Below are 22351 nucleotides of genomic sequence, written 5' to 3'. Positions count from 1 at the left end.
TAACCTCTCTGACATTTGCGTCTGTGTAGAAATGACTTCCTGAAGGAGATAAAGATCATGTCGCGTCTGAATAACCCAAACATCATTCAGCTGCTGTGCGTGTGCGTGAGCTCCGACCCGCTCTGCATGGTTACGGAGTACATGGAGAACGGAGACCTGAACATGTTCCTGTCCCAGAGAGAGATAGAGAGTACACTCACACATGCCAATAACATTCCGTCTGTCAGGTGTGTCCATCATTATGAAGAAGTCTGACATGTACAGTCTTTCATCTCTAGACTGGGGTCAATATCGCTATTTTACAAGTCAGAGTCGAGATTAACGTTCTTAACCTTCAGATTCTTCAACTTAACCTTCCAGTTTCAAGTCAGCTCTCAATTTATGATGGAAATGTTTAAGATTACAGGGTTAAAATGAAGCCAAATTTTGGAGTGAGACCTCTGAGTCTTCAAGTTGTAATAATAGCGTGGAAATCATTTCAATGTGGGGTTTTTTAAAACCTGAATTAAAAAAACCTACATTTTTAAGGAAGTACCAGCAATCAGATTAGTTTTTTACAATCAATTGCTAAACACGAAATGGAGCACAATTTTACTCACTCTCATGCTGTTTGAAAGTGCCCCTATTATGGGTAATGTAAGGTTCATATTTTGGTTTATGGAGTCCCTAACAACAGGTTGGCATGCCCGCAAGGTCAAAAAACACTTTCATTGTCTTATAATATGCATTTATTTTTACCTTACTTGCTCAACGACTCCCAAACGATCCGCTCAACGATTCATTTTTCTAAACCCCTCCTTTGCATGACAATAATCTGCGGTGATTGGTCGATTGGTCTCCTTTTCATTTCATCATGCTTGTAATACCTGATAAAGCAGCGTTTGTGAGCGCATGCTGCTTTGTGTACAGCGTTATCAGGGGAACCACTATTTTACCGCTCCAAAAGCGGCACCTAGTGGCAAAGAATGAATTTGCATTTTTATTCAGACCAACGCCAAAAGATCAACAAGTGGGCGGGCAATATGCTAATGTTGACATCAACATGAAACGGCTTGGGATTCGTTTTAAAAATGACTCGTTTCAATGATTCAGAGTCGACTGTTTCTTTTGAGAGACAAAACTCTGCAGGATGTTTTCATTCACTTAGAGCGGTGTTACACACTGCATGAAAGGTCATTTTCAAAAATCCATAATAGGGGCACTTTAAACCTGTATGATTTTCTTTCTTCCTTTCCATATGTTAATATTATTTATATACTATTATAGTATATAGTTTTTATTTTTTATCATTTTAATTTAGTTTTGTTATTGTAGTTTTGCCATGTGCTTTTGTCATTTTATTCATTTTAGTTGTTATATATTTCTATTTAGCTTTAATTTATTTTTATTTAGCAATTTTATCACTTTTTTACGTTTAATGCCAAGGCAACATTTCTGATTTTCCTTTTCTTTTCTTTTTTACAACTTAATGTTTTCATCGTTTTTTTTTTTTTTTTTTTTTTTTTTTTTACGTTTTCATGTAATATTTATTTATTTTTATTTTTTAATAACTTTATTTCATTTAACGAAAACAATCTTTAATTTGCTGAAAATTTCAGTAGCACTTTATGTATAATGCAATATAGAGATATTCATAATGTACACTGTAATGCATTAATTTTAAATGCATTATCAAATTTAAAATGCATTATAATATTTGTAGGTTTGTTTTTCATGTGTTTTAATGCATAATACGTTTTAAAGGTGGAACAACGAATATTTAAGTATTATAATGTATTATAACTGTGGTTGCAATTATTCATAAGATCAAACGATGCATTATAATGTGCATTACAATGCATAATTGATGCATTAAAACTACTTTTATAATACATTATAAATAAAGGCTTTAAGTAAAGTGTTACCAAAATTTCCATCTTTGTTAAAGCTTTCAAGTCTCATTTGTGCTTTCATGCATTCATACGTGGTGTTGGTTGAATTTGATAATGGTTTGAAGCCATGTTTTGTGTGCCTTTTGCTGTTTTATTTACATAAACTCAGACTCTTTTATTTCTGTCTCTGCAGCATTGCTGACCTGTTGCACATGTCGGTGCAGATCTCTTCTGGGATGAAGTACTTGGCTTCTCTGAATTTTGTGCATCGTGATCTGGCCACACGGAACTGCCTCCTGGACCGTCATCTCACCATAAAGATCTCTGATTTCGGCATGAGCAGAAACCTGTACAGCAGTGATTACTATCGTATACAGGGGCGCGCTGTACTGCCTATACGCTGGATGGCCTGGGAGAGCATCTTACTGGTGAGGGGAAAAAGAAAACCTTCTTTTCATCAAAGATTCATGTATAAGAAATGTATCTCTGTTCCCACAAAAATAATAAGCAGCACAACTGTTTTCAACATTGATTAATAATAAGAAATACTTCTTGAGCAGCAAATCAGCAGATTAGAATGATTTCTGAAGGATCATGTGACACTGGAGTAATGATGCTGAAAATTCAGCTTTGCACCATAGGAATAAATTACATTTAAAATATACTCAAATAGAAAACATTTATTTTAAATTGTAATAATATTTCACAATATTACTGTATTTTTAATCAGTTAAAGGGGACCTATTATGCGCCTTTATACAAGATGTAAAATAAGTATCTGATGTCTCCAGAGTGTATGTGAAGTTTATGCTCAATATACCCCACAGATAAATTTTTATAGCTTGTTAAATTTGCCACTTTTAGGGTATGAGCCAAAACGTGCTGTTTTGAAGGGGTCCTATTATGCTTTTTCACTTTTTGAATTTTAGTCAGTGTGTAGTGTGTATAAAACGCTCTGCAAAGTTACAAATCTCAAAGTCCACTCCAAAGGGAGATATTTAGTTTAAAAAAAATCCCTTTTCAAGAACTACAGCGAACGGCTCGTTTGGACTGCAAAGTTGTTTTCCTGTATTTATGACATCACAAATTGTAAATCCCGCCTACAGAAATTTGAATGGTTGAGGAGCACTGCACGTTTCAAAATCGAAACCCAGAGCGGGTGTTTTTCTGATGGAAACCACCTATTTTCAGAAAATTTTGGATGTCATTTTCATTTAATCTTGCATATAATGTCTGATAAAGCAGCGTTTGTGAGCAGAGTTCGGCTTTTTGTACAGCGTTACCGGGAAAACCTCGCTCTCTCCCGCTCCAACAGCGCCTCCTGCTGGCATTTGCATATATATGCAGCCACAAATAGTGTAAGTCTGTGGGAATATGGTATAAATAATTTCAACTGTATTACAGTTTCAGTGCAATTCATGTTATAATGTTAGAATTAACATTATAATCAAAGCTTACATCAAACCCGGAACTAATCGAGTCGTTTGTGTCAGGCTGGGGAGAAAGATATTGTATGTAAATTATGTGAAAAATAATAATAATTTTCGAACCACTAAGCATGAGTGCATGTTCTAGTACACCCCCAAAACAAAATCAAGACTTTGTAAAAGAGCATAATAGGACCCCTTTAAATGCGCGTGAGCTGTTGCTCCCTGAGAAGAGGGCGGAGCTTCAAGAGCCCCACCTCCGCATTAGCAGACAGTGCTAGCCTTTGCAAATAAACATTCCACTATTAATACAAGCCTGTTATCTTTACAGAAAACTACTCAGTTTCAAAGTCAATCATCTGATTATACTGTGCATAATAAATTTGCGTTTATGAATTGCACAGAGGGGGAGCACTGTGGGATAAAAATAACAACATAGCTGGTCTCATGCTATCGCAAACTTTATAAGTCCCACTTCTGATTATGAGCTCGACAACTTCAAGCGTTCGACTCACATTGCTTTCAAACGCAACCTTTTAACTACCACATTGCTATTCACAATCATTCTGGTAGCACTTGAAGGCAGCATCAGTGAAAACACACAAAGACAATGATAGCTTTAGCAATTAGCCTTACAGAGTGACAAGAAACGCTTTCAGAAAGGCAATTTAGAAAACAAACACGTGATACTTACTTTGTCTGGAGCTGACGTTCGCGCACGAAGCATTGGTATTAATTCCTAAACATATAGGGAACGTTACCGATTTTTTTCTGGGATATTTCCGTTGAAAATGAAATTGAACCACAGTGTCCTCGGCTCAGATGAGGGGAGGTTATGGCGACTCCTATGTTCATTAGTGCATCCCAAAACATAACACTTGTAAAGCCTCTTTGTTGCTGACATTGTATATATCTCCAGTAATGTCGGACCATTATGTCGGCATCTTCTCACTCAGGGCTGTGTTTATGCTAATAGGGCAGAGAGCATCACAAATGGGCGGCATTTTTTTCCCTTGATGATGTGAACAGAGGGAGAATAAGAGACTGTTTATGATTTATTGGTTTTATAAAAAAAATGAGTGGGTGGATTTTTACCATTATAGGCTGGTTGTTTTCACACACTGCGGCCACACTAGATTCAAGATTCAACACTACTGTGTTCAAAAACCTTATAAAAGTGATTTTTGCATAATAGGTCCCCTTTAAATGGAGCCTTGGTGAGCAGGAGAGACTTCTTTCAAAAATTAAATTTAAATGTTAGGTGGAGACATTTGTCTACGGTGCTTTCTTCCTTTGTATCAGTGCATTATGTGTTACATGTGTGTGTTTTTAGGGGAAGTTCACAACAGCTAGTGATGTGTGGGCATTTGGAGTAACTCTGTGGGAGATCTTCACTTTGTGTAAGGAGCAGCCCTACAGCTTGCTGTCTGATGAACAGGTCATCGAGAACACCGGCGAATTCTTCAGAAACCAGGGGAGACAGGTACAACTTTACTTGGATTTTGGTTTTGATTTGAAGGGAGTGAATTATACTTTTCATCTGGTGAAGTTAATCCTTTGATAAAGTAAATGAATCTGAAGTTAAGTGAATCGTTCTGAGGTGAAGCAACTCGCCTGAAATGAATCGAACTGCAGTGGAGTGAATCCGTTTCTAAAGTGAAATTAGTTGGGTTCCTGTGGGTCTTAAAAGCTTTAAATTCAGTTTGATTAAATTTAAGGTCAAACAAAGTATTGAATATCTTAAATGGTATAATAAATGTCTTAATTATCATTTTAAAAGGTTTTTATTTTGTGGACAAAAACTGGAATTGCAGTATCGCCTAATGTGATTATTAAACTTTGCAAGGCTGATTTAAATAAATAAATGTGATGAGCAGCTGAAAGTAAAGCATAGACATTCCAAAATAAGAGTCCCAGTGCATTTTGGTACAGTTTACAATTAAAAGTCCTACATTATGCATACAGTCTTGGTAACACTTTAGTACGGGGACCAATTCTCATTTACTAAAACTGGCCCTTTATTTGCATGTAAACTCTTGAAACTTCTCTCTGGGCCGCTTAATTTTGATTATAATTAAGTAGAAAAAATGTTTTAAATGTAAAGTTGGCAACACCAAAGCTCCAAAAGTATCAAAGATTTATTTAAAAAACTTTTGCGTAGTGTGTGAAGATTCGAGCGCACAAGCTCTTCATCAGACAAATGATTTGGTGTTGCCGACTTTACATTTAAAAGATTTTTTCTACTTGTTTTTTTAGTCAAGCACCCATTTGAGATTGTGCGTGCTTTTGCTTGCTCTTTATTATAATTAAGTAAAAATACATTATTTTGGAATTAAATGGGTTTGTTCTATATGGACATATGGTATTCATTTTATTTGGTCTTAAAAAGGAAAAGTGAATTAATCTAAATTAATGTGAATTGAACTGAAGTGAGGTCCAAAGTAAAGCGGTTCATTTATTAACTATGATCAGACTGAATGAATGCACAGTCACAGGAAGCAAACCTTTTTGTTACATGGATGTTTTATGTAAAAGACTTTTACATATCTGTCTCTCTCTTTCTCCCTAGATCTTTCTCTCTGCCCCACCACTCTGTCCATCCTCTCTGTTCGAGCTGATGATGCGTTGCTGGAGTCGTGACATCGTGGACCGGCCCACTTTTCACGGATTGTATCAGTCCCTGCGAACTTTTGCGCCCCACTCATGACCGACACCTGCTCTACTGAAATAACCTGGAGGAAAACTGTTTTACAAGTCTTCTGACGGCTCGCCAGTCGCTGAAGTAGAGCAGGAACATTATAGCCACAATGTAGCGTCATTAGAGCGGTAGAAATCCAATGGAGGAGAGGTCTAGAGATGATGAGATTTCATAAAAGGCATTCATTCATTTATCCACTCACATATTCATCTCCATTGGGACTCAAAGAGCTTTTTTTCCAATTCATAGACACTTGAGATTCTTTTAGACTTTTTGTTGTTCTTTCCCTTTTTTCTTTATCATACATGTTATTTCTGTTTGTCATTTTCCGACAGTGACTCATGAGCCTACTGTATATTCTAGGCAGAAAGAACCAACTGGACGAATGTTGTGTTTGTCAAAACTGTAGTTGTGTATCGTTAAGCACTGCTGTCTTTGGTTTTTTTATTTTGTTTTTGTCTATTTTTGTTCCTTATTTTACCCCCACACTGGAGTTATTGTGTCTTATGATAATAAGTGTTGTTTTGCTCTCTAAATATGAATGTTTTACAGGTTCTTTGGATATAGCCGGGTCAGAGACTTGCTCTGCCTGGATCTAGCAGAACTACTGTTATAGTTAGATTAAAAACCCTTTCGGAGGAAAAGGGAGAGGGTTATAGAGCCAACAATGGACTGACGTGCAATTGAATGCACTGTTTCTTCCCCCAACTTCTAACAGGCCACTTTAAATGGACCATGATTCATCCGTGCATGTTTCCGAAAAAGACAGTGTTTGTTATTGTAGTGTTTCATCAAAATGTAATAACTTGGCTCTTGGTTAATGTTAAAAAAACAAAAGCATTTCCATTGGGATACGTCAAGATGTTCTCAAGATGAATATGACCTTCAGCCTCCACATGCAGATGTCCAATTATAGAAGTAAAATGTCTTGTTAATGCCATTTCATGTTGGCTTTAAAGGAATAGTTCAAGCAATATAGACTCATATTTTAGCCTGAAGCATCGATTTAAGTAAAAAAAAAACACCTTGATGGATTTGGGTTTTTTTTACAAAAACGCATCTTTTTGCTTCAGAACATGTTAATTGATGGACTGGAGTGGTGTGGATTATTGTGATGCTTTTATCAGCTGTTGGACTCTCATTCTGACGGCACCCATTCACTGCAGAGCATCCATTGGTTAGCAAATGAATGCTAAATTTACCTAAATCTGTTTTTATGAAGAAACAAACTCATCTACATCTCGGATGGTCTTAAAGTGAGTACATTTTCAGCAAATTTTCATTTTTAGGTGAACTATTCCTTTAAAATCCAGCAACATTTCACCACCACAGGCAAACAAACTGAATTTCAGCTCAGATGCAAAGGAAAACACTTTGTTGTTGGCATACAGTTCTACAATTGCATTGTTGTTGTATCTAAATAAGTCTAGCTGAGGACATACAGGACCAAAAAATATTAATATTGTAGAGATCCATTTTATCTTCGATCTCTGTAGAAGGCACATGATTATGGGGGAATATGTATGTAAGTTTAAAATTATTCAAAGCACATTTTTCTTTCTTTCTTTTAATCCACTTTAATGTTTTATTAATGTCATTTAGTGTTTTTAACAAAAGTTTGTGAATGAGTGTTGCTCCAAAAAATTGGTGCACTACGATGTAACCAAGATCTTATATTTCCATCTTTTTTCACCAGTGTGTACTAGTTTCTACATTCCTTTTCTGTAGTTTGTGTTTACTGTATTTCAGAAATTGTCTTCAAATGTACAGGAGAAGTTTTATTGTTTGGCTGCTGAAAGGTTTGGCGATGCAGGACGTTTTGAAGAGTCCTCCAATAGCACTGGGATTTCGATTGAATGTTGGTGGTAGGAAAGCTTAGGAGAAGGGCAACCACTAAAACTCAATCTCCCAGAAGCCTTTGCTGAAGTGAGCCTGAGGCAATTTCTGTTATTACTGATCAGAGTTTGCTTTTCACTACATATTTAGAGACCAAGAGTGCATGTCCGTGCGAATGCGTGATACTGTGAGTGTGGTTTTGTTTCAAGTGAAATAAATGTACCTTCTTTTATCATTTAGTATTCAATAATAGTCTTTCGTTCAAACCTTTGTACTCTCTGTATGTGTCCTTCATGTACATTACATAAGCAGAGTAGATACTGTATGTATAGTAATATATTGGGGACTAAGGAAGACTTGTTTTCTTTCATCTTTCTTATTTTCCATAATAAATACAGTTTTTGCTGTATTTCCGGTGTTATTGTGTTGTACTCATTCTGAATATTATTTTATCTACATATGAGTAGTGTATAATAGTAAATATCTATCCATTATCTAACTATCTATCACTTGTGACCAATTAATAATTAGTTGTAAATTGCAGGCTGTAGGCCTATTTCAAAGCACAGTAGCCTGTTATAAAACTACTGATAAAAGCTTATCATATCATGGTTATACATATACATGGTATCTTTGGAGTGCCATGCCATCAATGTACCTTAGTAGCCTACTACTGCAGTATTTTTGTCAGTTATGACCAAACGTAATTCATATAATCTAAATGCACATACATAATCACGTATCCACTCTTAAACTTAAGTTTCAATATGTGAGAAGAGCGCGAGACTCATTGTGATATTTATAATAAGCCACTGTGTGAGTAAATGCACACACGAGCGCGCGCGCAGCTCTGCTGTTACTAGAGAGATTCCTGCAGCGTCACGTGATCGTCAGTCAGTCAGGAAAGGAAGACTGAAGGGAGCAAAACTGTCTGCTGGCGTCCAATAACACGCTTAAAAGGCAGGTTAAACATCAATATAATCTCGAAACGACGTACTAGATCTCTTAAATCTTTGTAACACGGCTTTAGCAGTTATACGCTAGAAACAAGGCTGCATTTGATGGTTTAGTACCGAGCAAACTGCTCGAGCTGCGAGTCGAGACTGACAAAGAGTCTATGACTTTTCTCTATTATGCACGATTTACGGTTATAAATGCGTTTGATAATGTTTAATTAGCTTTTAACACCTTCTTGTACGTTGTTAAACCATATTTGTGTGCTACAGATCTGACTGCATGTATCTGCAGCATTCTGATGCTCACTGGAGTGTAACGTTATTATGTTTTTAAATGTTTATTTTTGAATATAAAACTGCTGTCTGGATCATTAAAACTGTAGCAGTACATTTACTGTAGGTTGGGTCAATAACACTGTGTTTTTACCCTGACAGTACCATGTAACAGTATCAGATGGTAATACCGTGGTATTTTGACTCATGTATCATGGTGTTTACAAAATCTTGAAACACAATTTGTAATACCACAAAACAAATATGAAACATGATACTACCATGGTGCTTGGTTCCTTTTTTTATACATGCAAATAAAAGATAAACAAAAAAAATGCAGTGATCAGATATCAAAGGCTAACACTGGTTCTTTGATATGCTGCTGTATCATGACATTTAGATGCAAGGTTAGTCCTTACTGGAGTAACTTACTGTGGTGGTACTACCAGCAAATACCATGGTAAGTTAAAGTGATCGCATCAAATAAGTTACTTTTAGGCTTGAAAAAGTCATTAATATATTTTATATGAATATTATGTTTTATTAGAATCAGAAAGGGCTTTAATGCTAAGTGTGTAAGGAATTTGTCTTGGTGACAGGCGCTTTCAGTGCAAAGAAGACGTACAGACATACATAGCTATTATTTGACATGCATATAATAAAATGTAACTGTCACATGGTTTTGACGCCACGTCTGATTCATGTGTAGTTTAGTCACAGACTTTTATTTATGCCACTTGTTTTAAGAAAGAGGAATTTGTGTGGTTTAAACCAGCTCAGATGTGTTACGAAAGATGTTCCGATATATATGACACCTCAGTCATTGACTTAACTCTGTGTGTGGCTCTTTTTTTTTATAGCTCAGAAATGGGATGGAGATGTTTGGCAAGTGCTGGTGCTTTGATTGACTGTTGGAAGCAGGCCACACGTGAAGGGTTCACAGAAGAGCTTTGAAAGAAAGGTGAATCTACATCTACGCTACGGTTTAAAAGTTTGGGGTTGGTAAGATTTTTTTAGTTTTTTGTAAGAAATTTATACTTTTATTTAGAAAGTATGTGTTAAATATAATATTACTAAAGATTTCTGCTTCAATAAATGCTTTTGAATCTTCTGAACTTCTTCAAAGTATCCTAAAATAATTATTTGATAACAATAAATAGTGTTCTTGATTTGTTTCTTGAGCGGCAAGTCAGCATTTTAGAACGATTTCTGAAGGATCATGTGACATTGAAGACTGGAGTATTATAGTGCTCAAGGGATGACCTTTTTTTTTGTAGGCCAAAACCCGGAAACGAGTTAATATTTTAGCATGGTTCCATAGTCCAGAAGTCTTTTTTTCTTTTCTTTTTTTGGGTTAAATGCCTGAAATAGGTCTATGGTTAACACAAGTTCATACAATTCTGTTGGGTTTTTGTCAAGGGAACCAGAGAAATGGTAACTTCTAGGAAGGCCAACAAAAATACATCGTCTCCGCAACACTCGGTGGCTGCTGGAAATTCAACTTTGCCATCACAGGAGAATAAATTACATTTCAAAATATATTCAAATTGAAAACAGATTGTTATAATATTTCACAATAATGTTTTTACTGTATTTTTGATCAAATAAATGGTAATAAACATCCTTTGTAGGCAAATAGATTCAAAATGTTGTAGGAAGTAAAACACAATAAAAATTAAATTCAAAAAACAATCAAAGCCTTGTTTTTAATTTTGCTTTACCTACATATAATTCTACTAAAGCCTTAAATACATGAATTGCATTGCATTTCCTTTAACGCTGTGAAGTGTTGACCTAAATTTGTTGAATCAGTTTTGTATTGAATCATGGAGCTCACAGTTTGAACTGATATTAACTCGTTTTGCAAATTTTGATCCTTAAGTTTAATTCAGAGATGTTATGAAAACATCTTTGTAATATTCTTTCATTCACAAGTTGAGGAAGGATTGTACAATGAATCTAATGACAAGAAATTTAAATCGTATAATTACAACATTGAATAACATCAGACATTGTCTGATAACTGATAGTTATACAAAAAAATTACATATAGAGGAGCTGTTCCTTCAGATTTATTTGTATACCCAATAAGACAAGTAGAAAAATGTGAATTTGGGTTAAATCAATATTATTAAACCTTTTTGAGATAAATATTATCAGTATTTCTCTAATATTTGCTCTAAATGTATTTGATTTCTGTTTCAGAGACCATTATGAAGTTGAACGAGAGGAGCGTGGCACATTATGCCACATGTAACTCTCCTCCAGACAAGACAGGCTTCCTGTTTAAGAAAGGGGAACGGAACACGGCGTACCACCGCCGCTGGTTTATTCTGAAGGGCAACATGCTGTTCTACTTCGAGGAGAGAGAAAGCCGAGAGCCGATTGGCGTGATCGTCCTGGAAGGCTGTACGGTGGAGCTCTGCGAGTCTGAATCCGAAGAGTTCGCCTTCGCCGTTAAATTCGACTGTGTCAAAGCGAGGGTCTACAAGATGGCCGCGGAGAACCAGGCTGCTATGGAATCGTGGGTCAAGGCTCTGTCACGGGCGAGTTTTGACTACATGCGGCTGGTCGTGAAGGAGCTGGAGAGGCAGCTGGAGGAGGTACAAGAAGAAGCCAGATCTTCACAAGCCAAAAGCAAGCCGAAGAAGCACCAGCAGCAAGTGCAAGGAGCAACAAGCTTCCAACCCGCAACCTCATCGCTACAGAACGCCGCCATTACGGGGCCTTCGCAGGAAGGGGTGTCTAGCAGAGAAAATGGGGTGTCTTGGAGTAAACCCACCAGCGTGCCAAACGGTGTCAGCGAGGGCTGCATCTGGGAAGGGGACTGTAGCGGGAGGGGGGATGGAGTCAAACCACCTCCGGTGCCTCCGCGGAGGAAGACCAACGGCGGGTCACTGGAGAGCCCTGTTTCACCCGGCACAGGATGCTTCTCCAAACTACACGACTGGTACGGCAAAGAGGTGGCTGAACTGAGAATAGAATGGCTGCAGAGCCAGTGAATGAAATCCACAAGAGACTCGAAATATACATCCGCACACAAGACATGCTTAGTGCAATCTCGGTCGAATTCATCTAAAAACAAAGAGAGCATTAGAATGATAATCACTCGTCCACTGTTACTGATTTTTTTATTTCGTTAAACCAAGCCAGTTTTTAAAGGAACATTCTGTCATTTACTCACCCTCACATCTTTCCAAACCTCTCTTTTAAATACAGGAAAGTACAGTAAATCTTGAACAGCAGTATTTACCTAAATATATTTTTACTAAAGCATTTTAAACGAATTGTGCAATATTTTTAAAGCAAGTGCAGTGTTTGTCATTGTTTAAAAATGAAAGTATGCTGAAAATGTACTCCCCCTCAGTCCATCTAAGATGAAGATGAGTTTGTTTCTTCGTCAGAACAGATTTGGAGAAATATAGCATTACATCACTTGTGGATCCTCTACCTCAGTGAATGGGTGCCGTCAGAATGAGAGTCCAAACAGCTGATAAAACATCACAATAAACCACACTAACATCTTGTGAAGCATAAAGTTTGTAAAAAGCATGTGTGTAAGAAAAAAAACAATCCATAATCCATAATGCTCCCCTGTTGTCGTCTCACATCAAAAGCCACCAATGCATTGTTTTGGATTATTTTCACTAAATGGTGTTTATCTGTGCATATTTCTCTCCTGATTCAGACAAGATGAATTTTACTTGTGGATTATTGTGATGTTTTTATCAGCTGTTTGGACTCTCATTCTGACGGCACCCATTCACTGCAGAGGATCCATTGGTGAGCAAGTGATGGAATGCTAAAAATTTTCCAAATCTGTTTGCACGAACAAACATTTACATCTTGGATGGCCTGAGGGTGAGTAATTTTTAAGCAAGTTTTCATTGTTAGATTAACCATTCCTTTAATACAATGAAAAACATTGCATTTCCTTGAACTTTGTCGTAGGTTAACCTAAATTAATAATTAAATCAGTTTTGATTCATTAGAACACACAGTTTAAATTAATGCACAAAAAAAATAATTTTAAAATCTTTATTCAATGTTTGCTACTTAATTGAATTAAGAGATGCTGTTAAAATAATCTTAACATTCCTGTACTTAGCAGTTTGTGAGACGAGGAAGGTTTGAAAAACAAATCTAATGACACAGTCTTTATGAAACTTGTTAGCAAAATAAAAATTGCATTAAATCTTCAATAATCTCAATTACAGTGTTGCATTGTTGAATTAAAATATATTTAGCAAAGTCTACAGTGCTGTTCCATTTTGAAAAAAAATTAATGGACACTGAGTCTGTCCAAGTTAAAAAAAAAAGCACCATGAAAGTATCATAAAGCTAGTCGAAGTGACTCGTGTGCAAGTCTTCCAGACCGTTATAATAGCTTTGTGTTAGGAAAAGAGTCACTTTTGTTTTCGCATGTTTCTCAAGATTTGACGTTATGATGTCAAACATTGGTTCTCACATCTCGTTGATATTAAAACTTGCATGATGTGTCTTTATGCAAGATTTTAGAGATTGTAAATAAAAATGTAAAATGTAGCGCACAAAGATTTATGACTTCCAAATACTTAGATTTTGTGCATAGGTTGTATGGACTACATTTATGGTGCTTTAAGTTGTATTTGAAGCTTGACAGTCCCAGTCCCCGTTGTAAAAAAAGAGCATTCTGGATGTTCAGCCAAATTTCTTCTTTTGTGTTTGTGGAAGCAAGAAAGTGATACGGGTTTGGAACGACATGAGAATGAGTAAATGATGATTCTGATCTCTTTTTTGGGGGATAAACGATTCCTATAAAATCTCGCACTTATATTCATTTTGGGATTTTAATAGAACCTCATGTTGAAGTGATTTGACATGAATTTTATTTTTTTTCCTAATTGAGGTCTTACTTGCATGAGATGAAAAATGGCTTTTTCACAATGTTTGACTTGATAAAAAGAAAAGCAGTACCAGGTCCGTGTTTTCAAAGTGTTTTACAGTGCCAAAGCTGGTCTATGGCAATTTGTATTCATTTTACCATATAAAGTAGCAAAAAAAACAAAGTTAGATGTATCCTAAGATTTTTGGCGGTGAATTTTATGCTGTATTTTAGAAGATCTACAATCCAACCTGCCAAAATGATTTCTAACTTTAAAGTATGTAATAGTGTCTCAGACAATGGACTTGTCTAACTAGCCAGCTAACATGTAATCTTCCGTTGATGGGTCTTTTTTCTAAGCAGATCTTATGCACAGTTATTCAATTTTAAGTTAAGCTTTGCAATGCTTAATCATATATTATCGTATATTTCCCAATAAGCGTGTTAATGCTTTGCCTTGCCTTTTAAAACTGACCAATTATAGTCATCATACTGTGACCAACATTTAATACATTAAAGAATTAGCTTATTAATGACTTTTGTAAATGCATTTTAATGGTACAAATTGTGTGCAATCAAATAATATCATATTTGGGGAGATTTAACCTATAGTGACACTAAATGGGATACGTGGCTGGCCAACCGCAGTGCCTTCAGATGTCATCTAAAACACTGTGTTAGATTCCACAATGCAAATAGGTGAATGTGGATAAACAACTTGTGTATTTAACCAGGTACTGATAGTAAAATGACTACAACTTCAGTAAAGTTAACTTGTTGCTGAATAAGGTTGTATTGCAATAACCAGATCTGAATGTTTAGTCAAAACAGGCCTTGAAAGTGACATTGGATAGAATATTAAATTTGAAGGAAACAAGAATGTACGTTATGTTTTCAAATGAGTCAAATAAAGGTGAGCGTCCTCATAAAATATGTATATTTTGTGTTTTTAATGAAAATGTGCAGTTCCACAATCTCACCACAAGATGGCTCAGCATTACTGTGTGTTGAAAGTTTCCTTCACAGATCCATTAGTTAGAAATCTCCATGTATCGCATTGATTCTTTATTTGATGCATGGTTTCTGAAACTCACTGTAGTCAAATTTCCTTTACATTTCTTTAATATGTGTGATGTGCATAATAAAAAATAAATCATGAAACGTACGCTTTCACATTATGATGCTCTTTGAATTTTTTTTTAGATTTAATATAATTTCATGCTATTTTACAGCAGCTAGTAACACGCTTTTAATGAACATCACACATTTGACGACGGAAACAACTACAAAATCGATCACGTGAAGCCACCGAGTACTGAACTCGAAGCTGTTTTTAAAAATAAAAGTCTCAAAGCGCTAACTTTTCACATTTTAGTGAACGGCAAAAAAGTTATATTATCTATGTGTTATATATATGATTACACTATTTATAATAATTAAGAATGTTACGAACACTACACGGCTGACTTCTCATACTAAATAGGGCTTTTATTTAGCCGGAAGCTCAGATGTCTCGCCACATCAAGGATTTTTCGTCGCTTGTTGTCGCTGTGTCCATGGAAAGTTTGTGTGTGTTTTTCCTTCCTGAAAGTTTACGCAGGGCTGTTGCGCGCATCCAACATGACAGAGAAAGTAACGGACATCACGGCTGGCAGGCAAGTCATGTTTAATATTTGTCAGCATGTAAATGTGTTTAACAGGATTCAGCAAAAGGTTAACTGTGAGTGATATATATAATCCCGACTCTCTCGCGCCAGAAGTTTCTTGGTCAGCGCAGATAACGCAGAACGTGAGAGTTTGAGTCGCGAGGGGGGTCTCCTGTCTCTGACACCGCAGTAATTATGATGAAAGTCGGGCTTGTGCATTCATAGTTCGAGTGTCGGAAAGTTTAATGCAAAGTTATAATGAGATTGACTCTGGCGCGCGAGGGGCAGGAGAAATTTTAAAGGGATCACGCAGTTTCACAGCGCGCGCCTGGCTCGGTCCGAAAGATACGTGAATTACGTACAGTTTCTTAGAATTTGCGTCATTTCGATTGGGCAATTAAAGAAAGCATGGCAAAATTATTTTTAATAAAAAAAAAAAAAAAAAAACTGCACATGCGTTCACGCCCGCTTAGAAGTTTCTTAATGGGATCGATTTAAGGCTGGTGATTACTTAATTTTCTGTTGCACACCATATACATTATTATTTATAATAATGTAAAGCGAGCTCATTTGCATACTCATGCGAAATAGTCTCGTGAGCATGTGTATGCATGACTTCATGCAGATGTGCTTTTTAGGCGACTGGAAACGCTGCCTTTAATCAAGTTTATGATATTTTTAAATAATAATAAAATAATATTATGACAAGCTTATTTGCATGCACAATAAATGGGCTCGTGCACGTTTATGCAAATAAGTTTGTCAAATGTGCTTTTTATTGTCTGTATCGGGCTGCTGCTTTTATTTCAGTTTATGATGCATTTTATTATTATTATTAATATGAGATTGCATGCACATGTGAAATGGGCTCGTGAACGTGTATGCAAATGCGTTCACACCAGATATGATTTCATCATCTGGGCCTCTGGATCAGTTTGTGATGTTTATGTCAGGCAGATGTTATGGCTTCACAGCTGAATAGAATACAAATCGTAAATTGAGAAGTATTTAGGTAGCATCTACTGTGTGTAAACTCTTCTTAGTTTGTAATTTGAAGTGAGAGTGTAAATTTGACTTCTTTTTGTAAACAGGCGTTAGGAGACATAAAGTCATGAAATGTTGCTATGTAATAAATTAGCAAATAATTAGTATAAATAAATAGTGTGTGTATGTATATATATGTGTGTGTGTGTGTGTATATATATATATATATATATATATATATATATATATATATATATGTGTATATATATATATATATATATATATATATATATATATATATATATATATATACACACACATATATATATATATATATATATATATATATATATATATATATATATATACATATATATATATATATATATATATATATATATATATATATATATATATATATATATATATATATATATATATATATATATATATATGTGTATATATATTTGTGTGTGTGTACAATTTGTGTTGAATTTTCATTATATATTAACAAGGTCAGTTTGAACTATCACTTCTATTAACTGTACAGTGAAGAAAACAATGCAAATAATCTCATATGAATAGTATTTATCGCTCATGAACAGATAATCCATGTCTAAATAAACAAATCAAAATCACATAACCAATCCTTTACCTTTGACTAAATGGCATAAGTCTGGTCCATATCGCAGCTTATTCTGCAAACGCCTTCTTAGACAGGAAGTGCTTATAAAGTGACTCAATGCATTTTGTTTAGAGGCGGGTTCATCTTCTAAGATATTAGTAGATTAGATTATATCACAATAATCAAAACAAAACAAACTTTAGCAAATGCATTGATTAGTTGTACCTTGTAAACCTGAAAACAAATCCAGCGTGTTGTTACTGCTACTGGAAGTTGTGTAAAATAGGCCGAGAAAGTGCGACCGAGGTCTTTCATAATTCTGATGCAAAATTGAAATGTATTTAATTAGCTGATTATTTTGTACTTTAAAAAAAAAAAAAGAATTTTTTTTTTTTTTTTTTTTTTTTATTAGTTCATTATATTGGTATGATCAGGTAACTTTTTACCACACCTGGCCTGTAAATTGAAAAAAGTAACTTACAGAAAATATTTGTAACGGCCCACAAAACTGTATTTTGCATATATTAGTGTCCTTTTAACAATAGAGCCATTTAGCTTCCTTAAAAAGACCTTTTTGTGTCAAGCAGCAGATAAATTAAAAAAACATGCACAGTTGTATTTTCTAATGGTTGTTATTTAAAATGATACACTCATTTGGACTTTGGCCAGTGTTAGGTTTGGACCCTGTGTGATATTTATAACATGCATTTCAATTTTTTGTGTCTCTATACGTTGGGTGTATACGACCTTAACCTTCTTAGATCTTTCGAATGTACAGCCAAGTACAGAGAAGTGCTGATGCCACATGTTCACATATAGAACAGGGGATTCCGTTGCATCATGTGTTCATCTCAGACTGTAAGAATCCCTTCATTCCCACACTCTCTGGCCCCTCAACTCCCACCCATAGGGAACATTGTGTCGCGATGTGACTGTGTGATATGGTTGAAGGAGCCATAAATGCTCAGAGTAGAGCGTTTCTTTTGCGTGTGTGCACGTGTGTACATGCACTTCCTTTTGATCAACCTCCTCAGGCTGTGCAACCTCATAAAAGGGTGCAAAGCCTCAGTTTATGCACATTTTCTGCCCTCTTGTTTGGTTTTTTTGTGCATGCTGGTGTCAGGGAGAGAAAGAACGGCTGTTGAATGGGCTTGTGCCAGCAGGAGAGAAAATGACAAGGTAGCTTTGTATCATGTTTGTGGTCGAGTCAAGAATGCTTTCATTGTGTGTTTGGAGACACTGAAAGTTTGTCTAGCAGATGCACAGACATCGTTGAGTGCCACTGAGGTGTTGTAATGTATTTTTGCTCATTTGAAGGCACACTTTGGAATGCCTCCCACTAAGTGTGTATAATAAGTGCTCTCTGCTAAAGCAAGCATCACTAGTGATGTTGCTCACATTTAGAATCAGGGGTGTGTTCAAAGTTTATGGTAGTTTGTGCTACGGACCTCAAATCAGTTCTAAAAATCAGAATTATGATTTTCACATGGAGGATGATGAACCTATATGGAAGCCATAGTTTATTATTTATGGATTTATGAAAATAACCTCAGACCAGTGAGGCCTATCAATCAGTTCCTGAACGAAAAGCAAAACCTGTGCTAATTAAAAGATTGAATATTTGGAAATATTATAGCATATTGAGAAATTTGTAAGCATTTTTTGTTGGTCAGTTATTTTTGAACAGTGACAATGTGGGGGAAAAAAGAAAAGGAAAAAAAGATCACTTTTTGCAGGGTTGAAGTAGTTATAGCAAAGTCTGTTTTTATTCCAATCCTCCCTGGGTCAAAAATGATGAGAGATTAACGTATTTCTTTAAATAAATTCTAATTAGAAATCGTAAGAATGATTCAAGTGCATTTTGTTTTTGGAAAATTCTTGAATAAGTTTACAAATATTTTGTTAAAAACATCTTTTTTTTTTAATTAAGAACAAAATGACAGATCTGATTGATGGCCATTTTTGAAGATTCAGAAAAAACTTAAAATCGAATTTTTGCACTGCCTGTAATAATCATAATAAACATGCACATTATTTGCGTTGTAACTGGCTTTGTGGGAGTTCAACACGTGGACTTGCTGTTTTTGTTGTTTTTTGGGAGACCAGTCCATTCTTAAGGATGTTTTGTGAATCTGGCCCCAGATTTTTGGGCTGTTTTGAAAGCAATCACCCAGAAAGCCCTAGTAACCACCTACAAACACCCTAGCGTCGTGACTGTGATTTTTGCATGAGCAAAAGTCACTTGTGTTTTATTAAAAATGGTAAAATGTTTGTTTATATTTTTTAACTACACTGACAAAAATGAAAAAAATAATAATAATCTTTTCTGTGTTTCTAAGCATAATGTGTGTGAGAGTGCATGCTGGTGAAATGGTGGGCATAAACAATCTCTGGACCGTTTGGCCAGCTAGGTCACCGGAAATGTGACGTGAACACACACATACGCAATGGGGAAACAATCCCAAGAGCCCATTCTTTTTTGTATCCTGCTGCTCTGGCTGTTTGCCAACCATTCCTCCTCCCATGTTGACTTCTTTAATAAAAAAAATAAAAAAAGCATGGTATGCTGATGAATTAATCAAATTGCATATATCAATATTGTGATGTGAAAAATCCCCATTTTTATTTTAATCCCAGATTGTATTTTGGCAAAGAAAAGTAAATTATAGAAGGCATACAAAAGTGTCTTTTAATTTAATGTATTGTTTGTTTTATTTAAAATCATTGAACATAATCTTAAAGCTACAGTAACATTGACAGCCAGCGGTTGATATGAATAATGCAGTCCAGATTCAAAATATTGGAGAAGCTTTTTAAATTGGGTAAAATCTGTAATCTCTGACCCAGTTCTTTTGTTGGCTTCCACGGCTGTAATATGATGCGTTTTCTGCCAACTGGCCAACCTAGGGTGTCCTAAAATCCTGTTGGGTACATTGGAAGTGGGCGGAATCACACAGACCAAAACAAAAATAGACATTCCGACACGGAATACACATTTCAAAGTAGAATAACTGACTGTAGCATTTTTTTTTTTCAGGAGAAACAAGTATATGAACTTAGCATATTTCCTAAATATCTGCAAATGTGTTATATTTTTATGCTTTACCACAGTCAAAAAATGACATACAGCTTCTTTAACACTGGCTTTCAGTCCCTAGTGATCCATTTTACAGTCAGGTTTGTTGGTCTGGCCGAGGTAGACCTTTAACACTCGACTTGTTTGCCTCGCTGTTTTTCAGCATCTCAGTTAAAAGTAGAAAAACGTGTCTCATTCGTATGTTTTCATTTATAGTAATGTGGCTGCACTTGATAAATTTGGCAAGGTTAGTTGCGCGCGCACTTCCAAAAAAAATGGTGGAACTTCAAACATGAATTGCTCTGATCAGGGGGCGTTGTTAGTTGTGTAAATGATTTGTGTTTTGTTTTTTGTAATAGGCTGATTAATTGCACAAAATGACTGGAAGCACAATTGTCTTGTCCTTCAGTGATTTCGTCCTGTGATATCGACCACACCTCAACGACTTAAGTTTTGCTTTAACTACCAGACCTGTCACGCCTAAAACCTTGAAGTCAAAGTTCATATCTGCACGTGAATAGTATGTGTGTGTGTGTAAGAAAGTGGTCACTAAGGCAGGGCAGGGTTTCCTGTCTCTGTGAATAAGCCCACTGCCTGTCTGCTTCCCGCACTCTTTATTTTTGTGTCTCGTTATAAAGTTCTCATACTTGTTCGAAGTGTTCGTTCCGTGCTGTTTGAACACTCTTGCCGAGTCATGAGGAGGAAGCAGACATGAGGTTTGTGTTTTCTCTGATTCAGCAAAATTACGTGTATGAAATCAGTTTCTGAGACTCTGTATCATCTGGGCACTGCTTTTATTATCACAACCCTACAGTACAGGAAACTCGCTGTGTGCGTCAAGCTTCCAAAGACCCCAGCCGGGGAATTAGAGGTTGCAAATGTAATGGACTTAAAGTCGAATTGGTATACAAAGCACGGAAATTACACCAGTACACTAAGCTGAAGAAGTGTTTAGCTTGAATGATGATTCTAAATGGTGTGTGTGTTTTTTGAATTATTATTATTTTTTTTTTTGGCATGAGGACGAAACAATTATTGATTTTTTGATTTTAAAAAGGAGGAAGATTAGAAAAATAGGGAAAAAAAAGTAATGTGTGATCATTTTCATTTAGTGATTCAAAATCAGAAATTTCAAAACAAGTGCAGTTTTATGAAACTGTGGTTTATTTTCACATTATAAGAGTAAAGTTACAAATATTTGTTGAATTCATGATTTTTCATAAACTCAAACTACTTGAATAATCCCTATGTTTACCTTTGTGCTGAAAAGATTATATGTATGTGTGTTTATAATTGTTTATATAACACACTAGCAGATACTTTTAGGTGATATAAAAAGTGATAGTTATTGCATTATTAGATTTATCAACACCCTAACAACTACATACAGCAATGACTAAAAACAATCAGGACACCTTAGCAACAATGGCGTGGCAAACAAGCAAAGCAGCCAATCACAGTGATGACTCCCAATCAAGTGTTAGAGAATTGTATATAGCCTATTAGTTATTTAAAATGTATTTAATGCTATTTTTAAATCACATTTTGTATAACATGAAAATGCATTTGTATTGATGCCAGACTTACATTCCACTCCGCTGCTTTTACATTGTTTTCTAAACATGCTACATAGATGTCTTTGACCGTTGCACTCACTTCTTGCACCGTTTGTAGTGTCTTTAACATGATACAGCATTCTAAAAAGTTAAAACTTCAACTTTTAAAAAAAATGCATGCATTTCTTTTTTTTGAAAAATGCAAAAAATATTGGTGTTACCACATGATTATTTAATATATCAAAAAATATGTAGAAATTTATATTATGGATTAAAATAATTTAAATCATATTATTGGATTAATATTTAAGCCCAGAAAGAGCATTACCAGGATAATAAAGGCTACAAAAGTGAAAAATATATGGAGAGAGGAAAAGAATAGTGAGTGAAAATAATAAGCTAATGGCGTGAAACAGGAAATGGGTTTAAAGTATGAGAACAATGAAGTGGCTGCGTGAGTGGAGGTTTAAAAATGGGTGCAATAGTGCAGTGAGGATGAAAAGAAAGCAGAATGATGGGCAATTGCAAAAACGGGAATT

General features: G+C 35.5%; 3 protein-coding genes across 7 annotated transcripts in view; all 3 read left to right on the top strand.

The window, feature by feature from the left end:
- Positions 1 to 8250, top strand: part of LOC306870277 (discoidin domain-containing receptor 2-like) — a 34147-nt gene extending 25897 nt beyond the window's left edge. The window contains exons 14-17 of the mRNA XM_079417449.1: positions 30 to 227; positions 2065 to 2299; positions 4632 to 4781; positions 5868 to 8250. Of these exons, the coding sequence (XP_079273575.1) occupies positions 30 to 227; positions 2065 to 2299; positions 4632 to 4781; positions 5868 to 6005 (721 nt within the window). The 3' untranslated portion in view covers positions 6006 to 8250. The remainder of the gene's footprint in view (positions 1 to 29; positions 228 to 2064; positions 2300 to 4631; positions 4782 to 5867) is intronic.
- Positions 8251 to 8684: 434 nt separating this feature from the next.
- Positions 8685 to 15104, top strand: LOC306869429 (sesquipedalian-1-like). Of its 5 annotated transcripts, none has more exons than XM_079416203.1 (3): positions 8685 to 8792; positions 9922 to 10022; positions 11267 to 14021. In XM_079416203.1, the coding sequence occupies exon 3, from the start codon at positions 11275 to 11277 to the stop codon at positions 12061 to 12063; it is 789 nt and encodes a 262-aa protein (XP_079272329.1). In that variant the 5' UTR covers positions 8685 to 8792; positions 9922 to 10022; positions 11267 to 11274; the 3' UTR covers positions 12064 to 14021. The 5 variants fall into 5 exon arrangements, with proteins under 5 accessions (XP_079272329.1, XP_079272327.1, XP_079272328.1 ...); XM_079416201.1 differs by having other exon boundaries at positions 8687 to 8792; positions 9922 to 10063; positions 11267 to 15099; XM_079416202.1 differs by having other exon boundaries at positions 8691 to 8792; positions 9922 to 10059; positions 11267 to 13329.
- Positions 15105 to 15466: 362 nt separating this feature from the next.
- LOC306870401 (SH2B adapter protein 3-like) overlaps positions 15467 to 22351 on the top strand; it is a 52164-nt gene continuing 45279 nt past the window's right edge. The window contains exon 1 of the mRNA XM_079417640.1: positions 15467 to 15580. The gene's annotated coding sequence lies outside the window, so the exon portion shown is untranslated. The remainder of the gene's footprint in view (positions 15581 to 22351) is intronic.

This window comes from Barbus barbus (genome assembly GCF_936440315.1).
Source record: "Barbus barbus genome assembly, chromosome: 5".
NCBI classification, from domain to species: Eukaryota; Metazoa; Chordata; class Actinopteri; order Cypriniformes; family Cyprinidae; genus Barbus; species Barbus barbus.
This window is presented reverse-complemented; position numbering and strand designations above follow the sequence as displayed.

Excerpts from the sequence above, each read along its gene's own strand:
- LOC306869429 (XM_079416205.1), top strand. The coding sequence starts at position 11,275 with ATGAAGTTGAACGAGAGGAGCGTGGCACATTATGCCACATGTAACTCT.